Here is a 24,250-nt window from a genome sequence, read left to right as displayed (position 1 = left end):
TTTATAACACACTGTTGGCTTGGCGCGATGTGAAGAAATACCTAAATATTCCCCCTGCCATCTCTTTCTGTTCTCCCCCAGCTCGGAATCCAGATTTACCAGCACAGATACGAAGTATTGGTTTGATGGAGTGGACATTTAAGGGCCTGTCCAGCTTTACAGACTTGTTGGTCTCTGACTCAGTCATTTGAGCAAATCAGGGCTGATTTTAATATTCCCCACAAAGATTTTTATAAGTATCTCCAAATCCGTCACTTTATAGGTTCTCTCCTGAAGTCAGGCGGGATTCGCATGGGACTGTCAGAGCTGGAAAACACTATAGTTCTGGCAAAATCTCCTAAAGGACTGATTTCCAAGATTTATACTTCTCTGGTTTACTCTGACTCTTCAGCTTATAACTCTTTGAAGCTGTTGTGGGAGCGTGATCTGGAGGTGACGTTTAATCCTGTAGACTGGGACAAGATCTGCAGCGGGACTTTTCCTAAATGTACCTCAATCTCTATACATGAACAGAACTTACTACACTCCTGTTCGCCTCCAGAAAATGTTCCCTGACACTTCCAAGCTCTGTTATAAATGTAAGACACACAAAGGTACATTTATCCATTTGTTTTGGTCATGTGACCACATCCAGATTTTCTGGAAGGGGGTTCACTCTGTAATCCAGGAGGTCATTGGTAAACAGCTCTTGCTAACTCCGTTTTCTTTTTACTTAACCATGTTGCTCCAGACAATGTTTTGGACACGGACACCAAATCTCTGCTGATAATTCTTTTGTTCCTGGCTAAAAAATTTATGTTGCTGCGGTGGTCCACTCCCCAGGTCCCTACAGTCGACATGTGGATGTCACAGATTTCTGCTCTTATTCCTCTCGAGAAGTTGACTCATGACCTAAATCACAAATCGGATACGTTTTGGAGGATCTGGGAATCATTGCACTCCTTCTTACAGAAGCCTTAACTCAGCTTTTGCCCCTGAAGGATGAGGCCTATTCTTTCTTTCACTTATCCCATGTATGTGCTCTTCATTTACCTGTCTCTTAATTTTCCTATTTTACTTATTCATTTTATGCATATGTGCTGCGCAGCGCTTTCTGTTGATTTGGGGTGGGGTTTTTTTTTCTTTTAATTTTATTTTTATGTTTTGTTGTATTTCATTTTGTTCTGTTCTAATGTTTGTACCTATAAAATTGAAAAACCAATAAAAAGAGTATTAAAAAAAAAGATTCCCAGAATATTCTAATTTTTTGAGATAGGATATTTGAGTTTTCTTAACTTAATTGTTTTTATTGTCTTTTGCTGTTGATTGTTTGTCCTCTTATGTACAGCACTTTGTTGCAGCTGTGGTTGTTTTAAAGCGCTTTATAAATAAAGTTGAGTTGAGTTGAGTTGAGAACCATCCATGTACTTCAAACGGTTCAAGAACAGCTTTACATTTTGTTGGAACTATTAATAAGTTATCATGCTTGCTATTAACAGGACGTATGATGATTTGCTTACGCCTGTGACGCACTGATAAAACAATGCTGTGTTTAAGTATTATAAGTGCTGCACAAGAAGTTTCCGGATATCAGCATAAAGCAGATATCTGCGGAGAAGAGGAAACTTCTTGTTGCTAAACAAATGAGAACAAGCCTGACTCAATACCTGAATCCGCTGACTGCGACCACTCCTTTTCCCCTCCCTTTAAGGGCGCAGTCAGCTCTGTAAACTAGGGTACACCCAGAGTTAATAAAAAGCAAGGAAGCAGCAGAGACGAATTAGAGTATGTTGGAGATCTTACAAATCTTGACTGCTCTCCTTGCAAGTAAATTCTAACCGTTTTGTGTCTTTCTTTGTCTCCAGAGAGTTTGATGTTACAAATGTTACGTGCCTGAACCTAACACATTTACTTTGGGTAGAACTTGGATAGGTGTTTTGGGCGACTTTTACAAGTGCGGGAACAAGTTAGCAGCGTTCTGCTGTAGTGCAGACTTGTGAAGCAGTTTCCCGTGTCTTTGACCAATAAACGAGGCGACGACGGGGGAAAAGGCGTCCGAGCATGTTGTTCCCAACCAGAGTTGACGGAGCTGACGAAGCTGCTGCTGCTGCTGCACGGTTCCCCGGCAGTCAGGAGGATACGGATGCTCTGATTCACCATAACCCATTCTAGCTCTACTCTTTTAGCTGAGGTTTGAGAGTAAAAGCCATCTTACAACCAACTGAGTCAGCAGGAGCTCAGCTAAGAGTTTTCCTTTCAAACCATGGCATCAATGTTGTGGCTTTATTTTGCTCATTTGTATCAGCTGCTCTGTGAGCTGGGAACCCTCCGCTGAATATGCAACCCCGTGGTGTCAGAGGGTCCTTTATCTGAGGCAGAAAACAGTCCAGATGATTACAGTGTGATGAGAACTCACAGGCCACCTCAGATACACACACAAACAGTTTAGAGTTTAAAAATAAACTTATCAGTAACATGGAAAACTTGGTAATGGAGACACGGCTCCAAAATCTACAAGTCTTTTCTCTATCAGTGTTTTCACTGCTCGGCAGCGTTCACGTTTTCAAACGCAATCTACTTTATCTGTTTTATACACAAAAATCAGCCGGCCTGGCCGTCAGTCGAGGGATAACAACTCTTATGTTTAGCATCAAAGCTCTCCACAATATTGGTGTTTCACAGGCTTGCGTGTGTTTGAGGAGGTTCTTAAGTTGTTCCCGCACTTGTAAAGTCGCCCAAAACGCTTATTCAAGTTCTACCCAAAGTAAAGGTAAAGCTGTTCTTGAACCGTTTGAAGTAGATGGATGGTTCTGGTCTCTTTTGAAAGGTAACACTCTGAAGTTTTCCCCCCAACTGTCAGAATCACTGTAACTGCTACTAGAATTCAGTAATCTCAGTTTGAACACACTGAAATAGAAGGTTTTTATTAGTTTTGTAATCAGATGTTGCAGATGAATCTGTGACTTATTGGTTTGAAAACACACTGAGACACAGCCTGAAGCCTTATCTAGTGCAAGTTCAAATTTGATAACAATACCACAAAAAATTTGTATTTTACACATGTTTTTGTAAGACTATGTCTTACAAAGAGTTTTATTATAACAATTATGTCCCATGGGCATAACTTTTGAACCGTTGAATTTACCACGTACATACATACATATATATATATATATATATATATATATATATATATATATATGTACAGTGGGGAGAACAAGTATTTGATACACTGCCGATTTTGCAGGTTTTCCCACTTGAAAAGCATGTAGAAGTCTGAAAAAAATCTAGGAAATCACATTGTATGATTTTTAAGTAATTAATTTGCATTTTATTGCATGACATAAGTATTTGATACATCAGAAAAACAGAACTTAATATTTGGTACAGAAACCTTTGTTTGCAATTACAGAGATCAGACGTTTCCTGTAGTTCTTGACCAGGTTTGCACACACTGCAGCAGGGATTTTGGCCCACTCCTCCATACAGATCTTCTCCAGATCCTTCAGGTTCCGGGGCTGTCGCTGGGCAATACGGACTTTCAGCTCCCTCCAAAGATTTTCTATTGGGTTCAGGTCTGGAGACTGGCTAGGCCACTCCAGGACCTTGAAATGTTTCTTACAGAGCCACTCCTTAGTTGCCCTGGCTGTGTGTTTCGGGTCGTTGTCATGCTGGAAGACCCAGCCACGACCCATCTTCAATGCTCTTACTGAGGGAAGGAGGTTGTTGGCCAAGATCTCGCGATACATGGCCCCATCCATCCTCCCCTCAATATGGTGCAGTCGTCCTGTCCCCTTTGCAGAAAAGCATCCCCAAAGAATGATGTTTCCACCTCCATGCTTCATGGTTGGGATGGTGTTCTTGGGGTTGTACTCATCCTTCTTCTTCCTCCAAACACGGCGAATGGAGTTTAGACCAAAAAGCCCTATTTTAGTCTCATCAGACCACATGACCTTCTCCCATTCCTCCTCTGGATCATCCAGATGGTCATTGGCAAACTTCAGACGGGCCTTGACATGCACTGGCTTGAGCAGGGGGACCTTGCGTGCGCTGCAGGATTTTAATCCATGACGGCGTAGTGTGTTACTAATGGTTTTCTTTGAGACTGTGGTCCCAGCTCTCTTCAGGTCATTGACCAGGTCCTGCCGTGTAGTTCTGGGCTGATCCCTCACCTTCCTCATGATCATTGATGCCCCACCAGGTGAGATTTTGCATGGAGCCCCAGACCGAGGGAGATTGACCGTCATCTTGAACTTCTTACATTTTCTAATAATTGCGCCAACAGTTGTTGCCTTCTCACCAAGCTGCTTGCCTATTTTCCTGTAGCCCATCCCAGCCTTGTGCAGGTCTACAATTTTATCCCTGATGTCCTTACACAGCTCTCTCTGGTCTTGGCCATTGTGGAGAGGTTGGAGTTTGTTTGATTGAGTGTGTGGACAGGTGTCTTTTATACAGGTAACCAGTTCAAACAGGTGCAGTTAATACAGGTAATGAGTGGAGAACAGGAGGGCTTCTTAAAGAAGAACTAACAGGTCTGTGAGAGTCGGAAGTCTTACTGGTTGACAGGTGATCAAATACTTATGTCATGCAATAAAATGCAAATTAATTACTTAAAAATCATACAATGTGATTTTCTGGATTTTTTTTTAGATTCCATCACTCACAGTTGAAGAGTACCTATGATAAAAATACAGACTTCTACATGCTTTTCAAGTGGGAAAACCTGCAAAATCGGCTGTGTATCAAATACTTGTTCTCCCCACTGTATATATATATATATATATATATATATATATCGTTGTGTTCAGCATTTCATTTGCTCTACAACTGCACCATCTTCTGGGCGAACGCTGCAATTGCCGAGGTTTTTCTCATGACAGAAGCCGGACGTGCTCGTCCCGCCCCAACACAGGTTCATTCGCTATGAGGGGACAGGAAGCTCCTGATTGGCCGGATGAGCTGTCAATCAAAGGAGAGCGTGGGGCGAGGGCGGGGCGAGGGCTGGAGGGGGCGAGGGCGGGGCGAGGGCTGGAGGGGGCGAGGGCTGGAGGGGGCGAGGGCGAGGGCGGGGCGAGGGCTGGAGGGGGAGAGGGCGGGGCGAGGGCTGGAGGGGGCGAGGGCAGGGCGAGGGCTGGAGGGGGCGAGGGCGGGGCGAGGGCTGGAGGGGGCGAGGGCTGGAGGGGGCGAGGGCGAGGGCGGGGCGAGGGCTGGAGGGGGAGAGGGCGGGGCGAGGGCTGGAGGGGGCGAGGGCTGGAGGGGGCGAGGGCTGGAGGGGGCGAGGACTGGAGGGGGCGAGGGCTGGAGGGGGCGAGGACTGGAGGGGGCGAGGGCGAGGGCGAGGGCAGGACGAGAGCGGGGCGAGGCCTGGAGGGGGCGAGGACGGTGTGAGGGCGGGGCGAGGGCTGGAGGGGGCGAGGGCTGGAGGGGGCGAGGGCTGGAGGGGGCGAGGGCGGGGTGAGGGTTGGAGGGGGCGAGGGCGGGGTCAGGGCTGGAGGGGGCGAGGGCGGGGTGAGGGCTGGAGGGGGCGAGGGCGGGGTGAGGGCGGGCCTCCGTGCAGCAACCAGTTAAAGCTCTACTCACCAGTAGGTGGCGCAGAGCTCGCAGGAGGCGGCGTGGTACAGCAGCAGGGTGTTTGTGTGGTCGTCCAGGGTCCACACTCCTTCCTGTCCCAACAAGCTGAAGCTCGTTGCCATGGATACGATGGAGGACGGCGGGCTGTAGGATTCCAACCTTCGAACCGCACGAAGACTCACAGAGTCGATAATTAGCACACCGGGGCCGTTGGAGAACCAGATCTGACAAACACGTGGCCAGAGAGGAGGACGATCAGCTTTCATTACCAACTCAATGTCCCAAATGCAAAAAAAGATCCCACACACTCACGTCACTATGGGTGTAACGATACACTAATCTCACGATACGGTACGATACACGATATTGAGGTCACGATAACGATACGATATTATAGCAGTACTTTTTTAACAACCTTGAATGAGGAACATATGACTGGAAAACATTTATTTTATTTGAAAGACACAAAATACAAAACAATACTGTGCGTTTGCCCTATTGTTACAGTTTGTAATGCTTTATAACTGTTTAAGTTTTAAAGAGAAAGCCAGGCCAACCATTTTCCACAAACTGAACTAAAAGTAAATGTCAGGTTTGCATTATGCATCTTCTGTTTCACAAGTAAAAATATTTTGCCACAAACTGAATAGTTTCTCTCATGTATGATTTGACTTTTTTCTTTTCCAGAAATGTAACAACTAAAATTAAATAAATAAATAAAAGTAAATAAATACATACAATTTCACATCATAAAAAAGATTGATTCATGCTCACCTTATAAGTGTAAGAGGAGATTTATTTTTGTTAAGGTTATTTTGGTAATTCAGGGTTGATTATTTTATAAATATATTCTTTATATTCTGATGTAAATCAGGGACTATAATGACACTAGTCAGTTTATCTGTAGTGATTAGTCTGTTTTAGAGTGATACGCCACAGTACGGCACTAGGTGCTGTGTTGATGTTCTAAAATCCTACACTGTTGAGGGACATTAAAGTACACTGGAACTCAGCAGAAGTTGTCCCCGTGTTTATCCTACTCACGACCCCAAAAAGGTTTAATTTAATAAGGTAAGGCTTAACTCTACACCAGCCTTACATCAGTAAAAGTTCAGAGCTCAAAACCCTGCAAGAGTCCCGTGATCGGGACCGCAAAACGGTACTAGTTTCTTCTGAGTGGAGGAAGATTTTGGTCCGCGGGTCGAGGCGCGGTCGGATGCGCGTTACTAGTCAACACAATAGATTAATATTAATAACCCAATATCCCGATACAGTTTGTCACCTCCACGACACGTATCGTGACGTTTTTGTATCGCGAATTTTCGTGGCACGATATATTGTTACACCCCTACTCGTCACCAACAATCCCGTGGTCTTCGTGTGTCTGCTCACCTGAGAGCCACCGCTGACCAGAGCGATGGTTCTGACTGGGTAGGGTCTTTGCCTCGGGTCCGAGTCCTTCAGTCCAAACACGGTCTTGTTTAGGGTGTGTGAACACAGGTAGGTCTCTCCGTCCAGAGGAAGGTCGTCCACCAAGCTGTACACGGCCACCAGGCCGTCGGACATCCCCGCAAACACTCGGGCCAAGCTCTTCACACACCAGAGAGATCTGGTTAGGAGTCACTCCAAAGTAACTAAACAACAACAACCAACTAGAACATTTCAGGAAATATTGATATGGGCCCTACTATCCATTCGTCCCCTCTTGCTGCTTTGGTTTGGGGCTGTAGTAGTTGTGTAGTGGTTGTGTAGTAGTTGTGTAGTGGTTGTGTAGTGGTTGTGTAGTGGTTGTGTAGTAGTTGTGTAGTGGTTGTGTAGTGGTTGTGTAGTGGTTGTGTAGTGGTTGTGTAGTAGTTGTGTAGTAGTTGTGTAGTGGTTCTGTAGTGGTTGTGTTCGGGGTGGTTCTATGTCAGTTTGAGGTGTTTACGGTTGTATTTCTTTCATTCCTGTGCTCCCCACAGGGTGTGTGGTTTAGGGTTGTTAATAAACCTTTGGGGATGGGGCCATTTGGCCTGGATTTTGACATCAAATGTCCTTAAATCACAGCTTCATGAAATTTGAATATGTTGAATTCCACAGCTTGCGTCGGGGAACATTTGTACGATGTCTCTACGATAACCTGTTGCCTAGCAACAAGCGTCCAAAGTCAAATGGAAATTTAAAAAGAAATGAAAAGTAAATACTGCAAAAACTGTAATAATTGGTATAATGAGGTTGTACGGTCCGTTAGTGCCAATCAGGCCGAGTGTTTGAAAGTTTGAATGATGTCTCTAGATAAAGTTCGGCCGAGCAATAAGCGTCCGAATTTTCGCCTTTTTTTTTGCTTTTTGGCATCTAGCGTTGCCATGGTAACACTTTTGACTGAGAAATTCCTCGCTCTTCTTATTTCTTCCTTTTCACTTAAGTCCTGTTCGTCGTCTTCTTGTCCTCTCACGTAAAAAACACTGGTGCATCGGCAAAAATAGTCCCCGGTAATTCACTTCCGTTGTGGCTCTTTAATTTTTATTATTTGCAGCGGGATTTCTTTATATTTGCAGCGTTCTTTTATTTGCAGCGGCATTTGCTTTTATTTGCAGCGTTTCTTTAATTTTCAGCAATGGCGGGTCTCGGCCACTGTACACTTCTTTCTTTGTTGCCCCTGATAACTGCCATCATCCACTCCTACCTAACCTCTGGCTCTGTTCCATCATCTTTCAAATCTGCGGCTGTAACACCCACTCTCAAGAAACCTGGTTCTGATCCCAACAACTTCAATCACCTTCGTCCAATTTTTAACCTACCTTTTCTTTCAAAAATCCTGGAAAAAGTAGGTGCATCCCGGCTTCATGCTCATCTCCACAACAATAACCTTTATGAACAGTTCCCAGTCTGGTTTCCGCCCACGTCACAGCATGAGCCAGCTCTCCTAAAGATCACCAATGACCTCATAATGGCAGCTGACTCTGCAGCTGACTCTCATCCTCCTCCATCTTAGGCCCAGTCCCAATCCCCCCCCAGCCCTACTTTTCAGCACTACCCCTAGATTTTGCGAGTTCCCGGTAGGGTAATGGTGTCCCAATTCCTCTTTGCATTTAGGGGGAGTGCGGAAAACGAGGGGTAGTGTGTATGAATCTGTCCCTACGGATCGAGGGTTTTCAGATGCTGACTCGCCGATTGAGGGCTAGAGAAATTTCCCAGAATGCTTATTTTTTAGTGAATAAAATCAATATTTTGAGTTGGTTTCTGCATAAAAATGCGTTTTGATTACATTTCTAGCGAGAAATATATATTTTACTTTCATAATATTCACTCAGTGAATGTACATAATCACTTGTTTGCCCGTTGTTGCAAAGTCTTTTCAGATCTCGCCAGAATAAAGGCTGATTTATGGTTCCGCGTTACACCAACGCAGAGCCTACGGCGTAGGTTACGCGGCGACGCGCGCCCTACGCCGTACCCTACGCCGTAGCCTCTGCGTCGATTTAACGCGGAACCATAAATCAGCTCCCGAGCCGTCAGCCAGCTGTACTCGAAATTTTCGGAGCAAATTTCTTAACAGTCGTTATTTGGGTAAACTGAGCCCAGGTTGGGGATCTTAACGTTACTTTTACGCCTGAAAAAATATTAAAACTCAATAAAGTGGCATATTAACAGCGCTACAGCGGAAATTAAAACAGCTTTTAGCTCTCAGCTTCCTGATATGGTGTGACGTATGTGCAAACGTAACTACGCAGTCGCTTACGTACCCGAACGTAAACCACGCAGTGACGTAGCAAGCTAAATTTAGGGATAGTGCTGAAAGTAGGAGTAGGGGGAGTATTGGGACAGGGCCCTGGGAAGATTACAAGGGCCCTAAAATCTGTGGCTTCTTTTTTAGGGGTAGTGGTAGAAAGTAGGGGTGTATTGGGATTGGCCCCATACCTCTCTGGCCGTACTCAGTTGATCCAGCTAAAGACATTCAAATCCCAACCCTCTCCCCGTTTCCTCTGGTGTTCCCCAAGGCTCTGTCCTCGGCCCCATCCTATTTATCATCTATCTCCTTCCTCTTGGTCATATTTTCCGAAAATAAAAAATCCACTTCCATTGTTACGCAGACGACACCCAGCTCTAAACCCAACTCTACCTTCCCGCCCCCCTCGCTTTATCTCTGGATAAAACAGGAAATCAAATCCTGGTCCTCTTTGTTGGTTCAAGATCTACTCTCCATAGCACCCCCAGTTTCACCATCTCCATTGACGACTCCTCTGTTTCCCCCTCCCCTACGGTTAAGAGCCTGGATGTCGTCCTTGATAGCTCGTTGTCGTTCCAAACCCACATTAATAATGTTACCCGGTCAGCAATATTAACCGCCTCCGTCCGTCCCTCACTTCCGACAGCGCTGCTATCCTGGTCCCCACTCTTCTCACATCCCGCCTGGATTCCTGCAACTCCCTCCTCTTCCGTCCATCCAGATGCTGCAGCTGCTCCAGAACTCAGCCTCATATTGTCTCCAGAACTCCATCCATCAATCATATCACTCCTGTTCTCCAGCAACTCCACTGGCTTCCTGCCACATTTCACATTGACTTCAAAACCCTGCTCCACCTGTTCAAACTGGCCTACTCACTAACTGTGGGTATGGCAATTTCCAAAATTGTGAATGTCAATGTCTTTTTTCGCTATAAATTATTATTATTATTATCCTTATATATATATATTTTTTTTTTTTTCTGTTAATTTTAAGTCTAATAACAAGAGAAGCATATTATTCATTCTGTGTTTTTATTGTGATTGTTTTGTTTTAATCTGTGTTTTTGCTATATTTGGCAGCTAATCTATAAGAAATGACATACGGACATGGCTAGGCTTTACATGTCATGATTGTTTGTACTGTGATTATCTTGTGCTGCTATAAAACTCAAATAAAGACATTGTGGGGGAAAAAAGTGCTCTATAAATAACGTTTGATTTGATTTGATCGTAGTTAGTCAGCAAACGCTGAGAGAATCATTCAATGAAGGTTAGACCTTGAGACGACTTCTGTTTCATTTAATCCATCCCTGGTAGCGTTTCAACGTCTTAACGTTGGCTGAAATGTGAGCTGACCTGTTCTCCTGCTGGAACATGGAACAAGCAGGTGATGATCGCTGGGCAGGAGAAGCGTCTCTGGGGTTGGCTGAGGGGACACATGTCCTTCAGACTGTAGATGAAAACCTCCTGCTCCTAATGAACAATCACACAACCATTTAGCTGCATCCAGTACACCAGTTGTAAAAAAAAATCAGGGGGGATGGTGGATGTTATCATATGGGGACAGATAATTTGTGCTGATTACAAATAATATAATATATTACAAATAATAGCAGTGACCAAAACACCTGCAGAAATACTGCAGGAATGACATAGCAGCAGTTAAATGCAGCCTTCTGTAAGCTTTAAATATCCACTGGGCTTACATCAAATACATCAAAACACAACAATAAAAAACACTTTTCTGAACTTATCAATATGACTCTGTCCTTCACAGGATAAGTAAAATGGATCACTGCAAAAACTCACAATCTTAACAAGAATATTTGTCTTATTTCTAGTTAAAATGTCTAATTTTAGTAAAAACATCTCATTACACTTAAAACAAGACTCATCACTGGAAAAAACAACAATTTTCACCTGTTTCAAGTAGATTTTCACTTGAAATAAATAGAAAAATCTACCAGTGGAACAAGATTTGTTTTGCTTGTAATGAGAAGATAAATCTTGTCCCACTGGCAGATTTTTCTACTTATTTCAAGTGAAAATTTACTTGAAACAGGTGAAGATTATGAAATAAGTTATTTTTCTGGTGTTATTTTTCTGGTGATGACTCTAAATGTTGAAATAGCAGTAAAACCACATTCATTGATGAAATGACATAAGGGATGGAAAGGGGGGATGGCAGTTTTACAGGGGGGGGGGGATGATTTGGACCGTTTTTATTTCAGGGGGGGATGGCTACATCCCATATAGTTACGTGGGAAATAATTGTGTTATTCTGCACATGGGTCGGTACCTCAGTGGCGATCCACAGAGAGTTCTGCATCTTCATCTGGCAGCTGATCCTCCGGCCTGGACACGGCATCCTCTTCACGTCCATCTGGCCCTTCTCCACGTTGACGACACTGTAGTTCCTACACGGCAGAGTTCACTGCTGGGGTCACTTGGAACAACACTTTTTTGGTGAAATAAATACGAATAACAAACAGAAAGACTGATAAGATATCAAAAACATATGCCAACAAAGATTTGTTTGAACACAGGTCACTGGAGTATTTGCTTTAAGCTGATATCAACTGATAAAGAACTGGCTCCAGATTATGGCCCTGTCCCAATCCCCACACTACCTCTACTTTTCAGCACTACCCCTAAATTTTGCGCGTTCCCGTGAGGGTAGTGGTGTCCCAATTCCTCTTTGCATCTAGGGGGACTGTGCTTATTTAGGGGTAGTGGATATGAATCTGTCCTTACGGATCGAGGGTTTTCAGATGCACACCAGCTGACGAGGGCCAGAAAAAATTCCCAGAATGCTTTACGTCATCATTTGCAGGCTGAATAAAAAAAAAAAAACATTGCGGACATTTCTTATTTTTTAGTGAATTAAATCAATATTTTGAGTTAGTTTCTGCATAAAAATGCATTTTGATTACATTTCTAGCGAGAAATATATATTTTACTTTCATAATATTCACTCAGTGAATGTACATAATCACTCGCTTGCCCGTTGTTGCGAAGTCTTTTCAAACCTCAACAGAATAAAGGCTGATTTATGGTTCTGCGTTACACCAACGCAGAGCCTACGGCGTAGGGTACGGCGTAGGTTACGCGGCGACGCGCGCCGTACGGCGTACCCTACGGCGTACCCTAAGGCGTACCCTACGGCGTACCCTACGCCGTACCCTACGGCGTACCCTACGCCGTACCCTACGCCGTACCCTACGCCGTAGGCTCTGCGTCGATTTAATGCAGAACCATAAATCAGCTCCCGAGTTCTCAACCCAAAAATTTCGGAGCAAATTTCTTAACAGGCGTTGTTTGGATAAACTGAGTCCAGGTTGGGGATCTTAACAGTTACTTTTACGCCTGAAAAAATATTAAAACTTAATAAAGTGGCATATTAACAGCGCTACAGCTGAAATTAAAACAGCTTTTAGCTCTGGGCTTCCTGATATGGTGTGACGTATGTGCAAACGTAACTACGCAGTCGCTTACGTACCCGAACGTAAACCACGCACTGACGTACCAGCAAAATTTAGGGGTGGTGCTGAAAAGTAGGAGTAGGGGAAGAAAAGTAGGGGATGTATTGGGACTGGGCCCTGGGAACATTACAAGTGCTCTAAAATGTGTGGCTTATTTTTTAGGGGTAGTGGTAGTGAGGGAGGGCTAGTGGTAGAAAGTAGGGGGTGTATTGGGATTGGCCCTAAGTTAAAATAAGGTTACCTCTAACCCTAATTGCTTTTGGGATACAGTGTTAGTGAAGCAATGTTAATTTAGTAAAGAGTGACGATTTGAGTAAGAAGCTTAATACTGATCTTGGCTACATTTCTTGCCCTGAATGAAAAAGATCTTTGTGGAATAGGATCACTTTAAGAAGAACATATGTATAAATGCACCAAGTCCTTGGATAAATGACTTACTGTAACTAAACACATTTAGAGCATCATCTCTCATCAAATGTAAACAGCAAAGCTAATGTAGCAGAGTTAGTGGAAAATGAATCTCTGTATTGAATCAGGTTAAAGATTGACCCAAATACGTAAAATGAGCGCTAACAATATGAACAATGTCGACGCTACTATCTATTAAATTTCAAAAGACTGCTTAGTAAAACGGAGAGGAGGAGAGCTTGCAGAACTTGACTGGATGAATTTAGTTTTAATTTGTTGTCTTTATGATATTTTTAACTCGTACAGGTATTTGAGAGTGAGTTAAGTAGCTGCATTTCTTGAAACTGAGGGCATGTGCTAACTTCTGACCGCAGTAACATCTAGACCATTTGGGAATAGTAACTTATTTGCTAAAGGACTCACTGGTCACTGCATGATGGTTGGACATGATTTAACATCCAGTGCAGTTGGTCGTGGCCCTGTTGGTGCTGTCTTGTTAGCAGTTCCCTGCCCATATTTGGATTTCCTGACTGCCTTGCTGCCTGCCAGCTTATCAGCCTTATCAGCGTCGCCTGCCCCGGTCCCCATTCAATCACTCCTTCTCTATCTGACAGATTGTGTCTTATCCATGCAGATACCACCCTCTAGCCTCTCTCCTGTGGTTGCTATTCTGAACCGGACCTGGCTTGCTTTCAAGAATCACAACCTACACCTACAATAGAACTCCAACTGTTCTGCTGTTGGGAGTTCTGCTATCAGGCACCATTATCAGGCACTAAATTACTAACTAAATCCCTCTCACACGGACGTAACTCCTACTTGAGCCATTTTCCTTTCCCTCCTGGAAACCAACAAATAGTTCACAGACCCCTGGGGAGCAAATTTGGCCGTGCACAACTGACGGCTGGGAACAGGCAGAGGGATGTACAGGTGAGCCTTCTTTCAGTTCACTTAAAAATGCTCACACATGGATAGAATTGGTGATACCAAACACAGCAGGGCAGTTACAGAGGTGGGCTTGGGCCAGGAGGACCCAGTGTTGGGCCACAGTCTTGTGTTGAAGATGGAAGACTTCATTTCAATTCTGAGGCCTAACTCTGAGACCAGCCTCGATTTTAAGACCACATCGTCTTAACGTTGACCGTATGGTCTTAAAACAAAGGAAATTAAGGAATGACTCCAAAGCCAAGCAGGCTTTGCAGTTTATGGCCCTTCGGGGGGGGTAGTGTGAAAGTAACGCGCGGACGATGCACTGGTCAGTGACCCCGATTTACAGCAGGGTCCCCCATCAGACGTGAAGAGTGCTCCACTCGTTGTTAAATAGCAGTGGATTCCCAAATCTCACTCTCTACGACTTTCTTCACCGCAAGGGAATCGTCTACGGTCCTAAACGGGACCAAACCTCATCTCCGATCAGCATCAGCAGATGAGCCATCCGTCAGCTGCTCTCCTGAAAGTCCACTGTTTACCAAGAACCAGTGAACGCATCATTCGTCCACCCACGTTACAACGGAGTGACGTGCAAACTAGGGGTGCAACGGGTGCAAACTGGACCATGTTACACCAGGAAACTGGACCATATTACACCAGGAAACTGGACCATATTACACCAGGAAACTGGACCACATTACACCAGGAAACTGGACCACATTACACCAGGAAACTGGACCACATTACACCAGGAAACTGGACCACATTACACCAGGAAACTGGACCATATTACACCAGGAAACTGGACCATATTACACCAGGAAACTGGACCATATTACACCAGGAAACTGGACCATATTACACCAGGAAACTGGACCATATTACACCAGGAAACTGGACCATATTACACCAGGAAACTGGACCACATTACACCAGGAAACTGGACCACGTTACACCAGGAAACTGGACCATGTTCCACCAGGAAACTGGACCATATTACACCAGGAAACTGGACCATATTACACCAGGAAACTGGACCACATTACACCAGGAAACTGGACCATATTACACCAGGAAACTGGACCACATTACACCAGGAAACTGGACCATATTACACCAGGAAACTGGACCATATTACACCAGGAAACTGGACCACATTACACCAGGAAACTGGACCACATTACACCAGGAAACTGGACCACATTACACCAGGAAACTGGACCATATTACACCAGGAAACTGGACCATATTACACCAGGAAACTGGACCACATTACACCAGGAAACTGAACCATATTACACCAGGAAACTGGACCATATTACACCAGGAAACTGGACCATATTACACCAGGAAACTGGACCATGTTCCACCAGGAAACTGGACCGTATTACACCAGGAAACTGGACCATATTACACCAGGAAACTGGACCACATTACACCAGGAAACTGGACCGTATTACACCAGGAAACTGGACCATATTACACCAGGAAACTGGACCATATTACACCAGGAAACTGGACCATATTACACCAGGAAACTGGACCACATTACACCCGGAAACTGGACCACATTACACCCGGAAACTGGACCACATTACACCAGGAAACTGGACCACATTACACCAGGAAACTGGACCATATTACACCAGGAAACTGGACCATATTACACCAGGAAACTGGACCATATTACACCAGGAAACTGGACCACATTACACCAGGAAACTGGACCACATTACACCAGGAAACTGGACCATATTACACCAGGAAACTGGACCATATTACACCAGGAAACTGGACCACATTACACCAGGAAACTGGACCACATTACACCAGGAAACTGGACCATATTACACCAGGAAACTGGACCACATTACACCAGGAAACTGGACCATATTACACCAGGAAACTGGACCATATTACACCAGGAAAATGGACCACATTACACCAGGAAACTGGACCATATTACACCCGGAAACTGGACCACATTACACCAGGAAACTGGACCATATTACACCAGGAAACTGGACCACATTACACCAGGAAACTGGACCATATTACACCAGGAAACTGGACCATATTACACCAGGAAACTGGACCACATATTACACCAGGAAACTGGACCACATTACACCAGGAAACTGGACCACATATTACACCAGGAAACTGGACCACATTACACCAGGAAACTGGACCATATTACACCAGGAAACTGGACCATATTACACCAGGAAACTGGACCACATATTACACCAGGAAACTGGACCACATTACACCAGGAAACTGGACCACATTACACCAGGAAACTGGACCACATATTACACCAGGAAACTGGACCACATTACACCAGGAAACTGGACCATATTACACCAGGAAACTGGACCACATATTACACCAGGAAACTGGACCACATTACACCAGGAAACTGGACCATATTACACCAGGAAACTGGACCATATTACACCAGGAAACTGGACCACATATTACACCAGGAAACTGGACCACATTACACCAGGAAACTGGACCATATTACACCAGGAAACTGGACCACATATTACACCAGGAAACTGGACCACATTACACCAGGAAACTGGACCATATTACACCAGGAAACTGGACCATATTACACCAGGAAACTGGACCATATTACACCAGGAAACTGGACCACATTACACCAGGAAACTGGACCATATTACACCAGGAAACTGGACCATATTACACCAGGAAACTGGACCATATTACACCCGGAAACTGGACCACATTACACCAGGAAACTGGACCACATTACACCAGGAAACTGGACCATATTACACCAGGAAACTGGACCATATTACACCAGGAAACTGGACCATATTACACAAGGAAACTGGACCATATTACACCAGGAAACTGGACCACATTACACCAGGAAACTGGACCATATTGCACCAGGAAACTGGACCATATTACACCAGGAAACTGGACCATGTTCCACCAGGAAACTGGACCATATTACACCAGGAAACTGGACCATATTACACCAGGAAACTGGACCATGTTCCACCAGGAAACTGGACCATATTACACCAGGAAACTGGACCATGTTCCACCAGGAAACTGGACCATATTACACCAGGAAACTGGACCATATTACACCAGGAAACTGGACCATATTACACCAGGAAACTGGACCACATTACACCAGGAAACTGGACCACATTACACCAGGAAACTGGACCACATTACACCAGGAAACTGGACCACATTACACCAGGAAACTGGACCATATTACACCAGGAAACTGGACCATATTACATCAGGAAACTGGACCATATTACACCAGGAAACTGGACCATATTACACCAGGAAACTGGACCATATTACACCAGGAAACTGGACCATATTACACCAGGAAACTGGACCATATTACACCAGGAAACTGGACCGTATTACACCAGGAAACTGGACCGTATTACACCAGGAAACTGGACCATATTACACCAGGAAACTGGACCATATTACACCAGGAAACTGGACCACATTACACCAGGAAACTGGACCACATTACACCAGGAAACTGGACCACATTACACCAGGAAACTGGACCATATTACACCAGGAAACTGGACCATATTACACCAGGAAACTGGACCATATTACACCAGGAAACTGGACCATATTACACCAGGAAACTGGACCATATTACACCAGGAAACTGGACCATATTACACCAGGAAACTGGACCACATTATACCAGGAAACTGGACCACATTACACCAGGAAACTGGACCACATTACACCAGGAAACTGGACCATATTACACCAGGAAACTGGACCGTATTGCACCAGGAAACTGGACCGTATTACACCAGGAAACTGGACCATATTACACCAGGAAACTGGACCATATTACACCAGGAAACTGGACCACATTACACCAGGAAACTGGACCACATTACACCAGGAAACTGGACCACATTACACCAGGAAACTGGACCATATTACACCAGGAAACTGGACCATATTACACCAGGAAACTGGACCACATTACACCAGGAAACTGGACCATATTACACCAGGAAACTGGACCATATTACACCAGGAAACTGGACCATATTACACCAGGAAACTGGACCATATTACACCAGGAAACTGGACCACATTACACCAGGAAACTGGACCACATTACACCAGGAAACTGGACCATATTACACCAGGAAACTGGACCATATTACACCAGGAAACTGGACCATATTACACCAGGAAACTGGACCACATTACACCAGGAAACTGGACCACATTACACCAGGAAACTGGACCACATTACACCAGGAAACTGGACCATATTACACCAGGAAACTGGACCATATTACACCAGGAAACTGGACCATATTACACCAGGAAACTGGACCATATTACACCAGGAAACTGGACCGTATTACACCAGGAAACTGGACCATATTACACCAGGAAACTGGACCGTATTACACCAGGAAACTGGACCGTATTACACCAGGAAACTGGACCATATTACACCAGGAAACTGGACCATATTACACCAGGAAACTGGACCATATTACACCAGGAAACTGGACCACATTACACCAGGAAACTGGACCACATTACACCAGGAAACTGGACCACATTACACCAGGAAACTGGACCATATTACACCAGGAAACTGGACCATATTACACCAGGAAACTGGACCACATTACACCAGGAAACTGGACCATATTACACCAGGAAACTGGACCATATTACACCAGGAAACTGGACCATATTACACCAGGAAACTGGACCATATTACACCAGGAAACTGGACCACATTACACCAGGAAACTGGACCACATTACACCAGGAAACTGGACCACATTACACCAGGAAACTGGACCATATTACACCAGGAAACTGGACCATATTACACCAGGAAACTGGACCACATTACACCAGGAAACTGGACCACATTACACCAGGAAACTGGACCACATTACACCAGGAAACTGGACCATATTACACCAGGAAACTGGACCATATTACACCAGGAAACTGGACCATATTACACCAGGAAACTGGACCATATTACACCAGGAAACTGGACCATATTACACCAGGAAACTGGACCATATTACACCAGGAAACTGGACCGTATTACACCAGGAAACTGGACCGTATTACACCAGGAAACTGGACCATATTACACCAGGAAACTGGACCATATTACACCAGGAAACTGGACCATATTACACCAGGAAACTGGACCACATTACACCAGGAAACTGGACCACATTACACCAGGAAACTGGACCACATTACACCAGGAAACTGGACCATATTACACCAGGAAACTGGACCATATTACACCAGGAAACTGGACCATATTACACCAGGAAACTGGACCATATTACACCAGGAAACTGGACCGTATTGCACCAGGAAACTGGACCGTATTACACCAGGAAACTGGACCATATTACACCAGGAAACTGGACCATATTACACCAGGAAACTGGACCACATTACACCAGGAAACTGGACCACATTACACCAGGAAACTGGACCACATTACACCAGGAAACTGGACCATATTACACCAGGAAACTGGACCATATTACACCAGGAAACTGGACCACATTACACCAGGAAACTGGACCATATTACACCAGGAAACTGGACCATATTACACCAGGAAACTGGACCATATTACACCAGGAAACTGGACCATATTACACCAGGAAACTGGACCACATTACACCAGGAAACTGGACCACATTACACCAGGAAACTGGACCATATTACACCAGGAAACTGGACCATATTACACCAGGAAACTGGACCATATTACACCAGGAAACTGGACCACATTACACCAGGAAACTGGACCACATTACACCAGGAAACTGGACCACATTACACCAGGAAACTGGACCATATTACACCAGGAAACTGGACCATATTACACCAGGAAACTGGACCATATTACACCAGGAAACTGGACCATATTACACCAGGAAACTGGACCGTATTACACCAGGAAACTGGACCATATTACACCAGGAAACTGGACCGTATTACACCAGGAAACTGGACCGTATTACACCAGGAAACTGGACCATATTACACCAGGAAACTGGACCATATTACACCAGGAAACTGGACCATATTACACCAGGAAACTGGACCACATTACACCAGGAAACTGGACCACATTACACCAGGAAACTGGACCACATTACACCAGGAAACTGGACCATATTACACCAGGAAACTGGACCATATTACACCAGGAAACTGGACCACATTACACCAGGAAACTGGACCATATTACACCAGGAAACTGGACCATATTACACCAGGAAACTGGACCATATTACACCAGGAAACTGGACCATATTACACCAGGAAACTGGACCACATTACACCAGGAAACTGGACCACATTACACCAGGAAACTGGACCACATTACACCAGGAAACTGGACCATATTACACCAGGAAACTGGACCATATTACACCAGGAAACTGGACCACATTACACCAGGAAACTGGACCACATTACACCAGGAAACTGGACCACATTACACCAGGAAACTGGACCATATTACACCAGGAAACTGGACCATATTACACCAGGAAACTGGACCATATTACACCAGGAAACTGGACCATATTACACCAGGAAACTGGACCATATTACACCAGGAAACTGGACCATATTACACCAGGAAACTGGACCGTATTACACCAGGAAACTGGACCGTATTACACCAGGAAACTGGACCATATTACACCAGGAAACTGGACCATATTACACCAGGAAACTGGACCATATTACACCAGGAAACTGGACCACATTACACCAGGAAACTGGACCACATTACACCAGGAAACTGGACCACATTACACCAGGAAACTGGACCATATTACACCAGGAAACTGGACCATATTACACCAGGAAACTGGACCATATTACACCAGGAAACTGGACCACATTACACCAGGAAACTGGACCATATTACACCAGGAAACTGGACCACATTACACCAGGAAACTTGACCATATTACACCAGGAAACTGGACCATATTACACCAGGAAACTGGACCACATATTACACCAGGAAACTGGACCATATTACACCAGGAAAACTGGACCATATTACACCAGGAAACTGGACCATATTACACCAGGAAACTGGACCACATTACACCAGGAAACTGGACCACATTACACCAGGAAACTGGACCATATTACACCAGGAAAACTGGACCATATTACACCAGGAAACTGGACCACATTACACCAGGAAACTGGACCATATTACACCAGGAAACTGGACCATATTACACCAGAAAACTGGACCATATTACACCAGGAAACTGGACCATATTACACCAGGAAACTGGACCACATTACACCAGGAAACTGGACCATATTACACCAGGAAACTGGACCACATTACACCAGGAAACTGGACCACATTACACCAGGAAACTGGACCATATTACACCAGGAAACTGGACCATATTACACCAGGAAACTGGACCACATTACACCAGGAAACTGGACCATATTACACCAGGAAACTGGACCACATTACACCAGGAAACTGGACCACATTACACCAGGAAACTGGACCACATTACACCAGGAAACTGGACCATATTACACCAGGAAACTGGACCATATTACACCAGGAAACTGGACCACATTACACCAGGAAACTGGACCACATTACACCAGGAAACTGGACCATATTACACCAGGAAACTGGACCACATTACACCAGGAAACTGGACCATATTACACCAGGAAACTGGACCACATTACACCAGGAAACTGGACCATATTACACCAGGAAACTGGACCATATTACACCAGGAAACTGGTCCACATTACACCAGGAAACTGGACCATATTACACCAGGAAACTGGACCATATTACACCAGGAAACTGGACCATATTACACCAGGAAACTGGACCACATTACACCAGGAAACTGGACCACATTACACCAGGAAACTGGACCATATTACACCAGGAAACTGGACCATATTACACCAGGAAACTGGAACATATTACACCAGGAAACTGGACCATATTACACCAGGAAACTGGACCATATTACACCAGGAAACTGGACCACATTACACCAGGAAACTGGACCACATTACACCAGGAAACTGGACCATATTACACCAGGAAACTGGACCACATTACACCAGGAAACTGGACCATATTACACCAGGAAACTGGACCATATTACACCAGGAAACTGGACCACATTACACCAGGAAACTGGACCACATTACACCAGGAAACTGGACCATATTACACCAGGAAACTGGACCATATTACACCAGGAAACTGGACCACATTACACCAGGAAACTGGACCACATTACACCAGGAAACTGGACCATATTACACCAGGAAACTGGACCATATTACACCAGGAAACTGGACCATATTACACCAGGAAACTGGACCATATTACACCAGGAAACTGGACCATATTACACCAGGAAACTGGACCACATTACACCAGGAAACTGGACCACATTACACCAGGAAACTGGACCATATTACACCAGGAAACTGGAACATATTACACCAGGAAACTGGACCATATTACACCAGGAAACTGGACCACATTACACCAGGAAACTGGACCACATTACACCAGGAAACTGGACCACATTACACCAGGAAACTGGACCATATTACACCAGGAAACTGGAACATATTACACCAGGAAACTGGACCACATTACACCAGGAAACTGGACCACATTACACCAGGAAACTGGACCACATTACACCAGGAAACTGGACCACATTACACCGGTCATGAAATCACTACACTGGCTTCCAGTTAGTCAAAGGATAGAGTTTAAAATCTTACTGCTGGTCTACAAAGACCTGAATGGTCTTGGACCAAAATCCATGCTGGATCTGTTAGTTCCTATGAAGCTCCCAGACCCCTGAGGTTCATCTGGATCTGTTAGTTCCTATGAAGCTCCCAGACCCCTGAGGTTCATCTGGATCTGTTAGTTCCTATGAAGCTCCCAGACCCCTGAGGTTCATCTGGATCTGTTGGTTCCTATGAAGCTCCCAGACCCCTGAGGTTCATCTGGATCTGTTAGTTCCTATGAAGCTCCCAGACCCCTGAGGTTCATCTGGATCTGTTAGTTCCTATGAAGCTCCCAGACCCCTGAGGTTCATCTGGACCTGTTAGTTCCTATGAAGCTCCCAGACCCCTGAGGTTCATCTGGATCTGGTTTGTTGTGGTTCCAGAACCGGAACCAAGCAAGGTGAGGCAGCGTTCAGTTATTCTGCTCCTCACCGGTGGAACAAACTTCCTGTAGACCTGCGGTCTGCTCCAACTGTCAGCTATTTTAAATCAGGACTAAAAACATTACTGTTTACTGAAGCTTACTCCTAAATTAAATACTTACCTGCTGGACTCTACTGCCCTTATTTTTTAACAACTTGTGCTTTTTATTATTTTACCTCTTTTCTTATTATTTTATTTAATTTTATTTGTTATTTAAGCATACACTTAAATTAAATACTTTTTGAAAACTGCGCAAAGTTATGGATAAGCCCTGAATGCATTGTGACATAGAATTGTCAAATTGGTTTGGTTCACCACACGAATCGGCAAAGATTACTTTGTAATCCTGTATTTGACCCGGTCTTTGTACGTTTTGACCGTATAGAAACGTAATTCTTGCCATTTAAGAATGAGATGTACCTGCTGTACTGTACTGCCCTTACTTTTTAACAACTTGGGCTTCTTATTATTTTACCTCTTTTCTTATCATTTTATTTGTTATTTACTGTTTAATTGTGTCTTGCACTTTGAATGACCTTGTGTTGAATTGTGCTATACAAATAAACTTGCCTTGCCTTACAGCCCAGTCTCAGAAGTGCATTTACTTTCAAAATAGTAGGTGACCACTTCTAAAAACAGACTTTAGGACTCCAGTCGTAGACCAAGGCTAAATCAACACAAGCATCAAGACTTGTATTCCTCCTTTGAAAACTCCTGTTGTCTGCTCTCCAAGTTCATGGATTTAAGGATTTGAACAGCAGTATTAGACCATAGAATTAACAAGATTACAGGCTGCACTCGTTCAAAAAAATACTGTTTTTTGCAGCATTTCGTATGAGTTTAAATGATGACACACCATCAAA

At 44.4% G+C, this 24,250-nt stretch overlaps 1 protein-coding gene across 1 annotated transcript in view; it reads right to left on the bottom strand.

Moving 5' to 3' along the window:
- The window catches only part of lrrk1 (leucine-rich repeat kinase 1), a 163,258-nt gene that overhangs the window by 18,433 nt on the left and 120,575 nt on the right, over positions 1-24,250 (bottom strand). The window contains 4 exon segments of the mRNA XM_061735983.1: positions 5,560-5,774; positions 6,943-7,140; positions 10,615-10,731; positions 11,558-11,675. Of these exon segments, the coding sequence (XP_061591967.1) occupies positions 5,560-5,774; positions 6,943-7,140; positions 10,615-10,731; positions 11,558-11,675 (648 nt within the window).

Source organism: Cololabis saira, chromosome 2 (assembly GCF_033807715.1).
Source record: "Cololabis saira isolate AMF1-May2022 chromosome 2, fColSai1.1, whole genome shotgun sequence".
Taxonomy (NCBI): Eukaryota; Metazoa; Chordata; class Actinopteri; order Beloniformes; family Belonidae; genus Cololabis; species Cololabis saira.
This window is presented reverse-complemented; position numbering and strand designations above follow the sequence as displayed.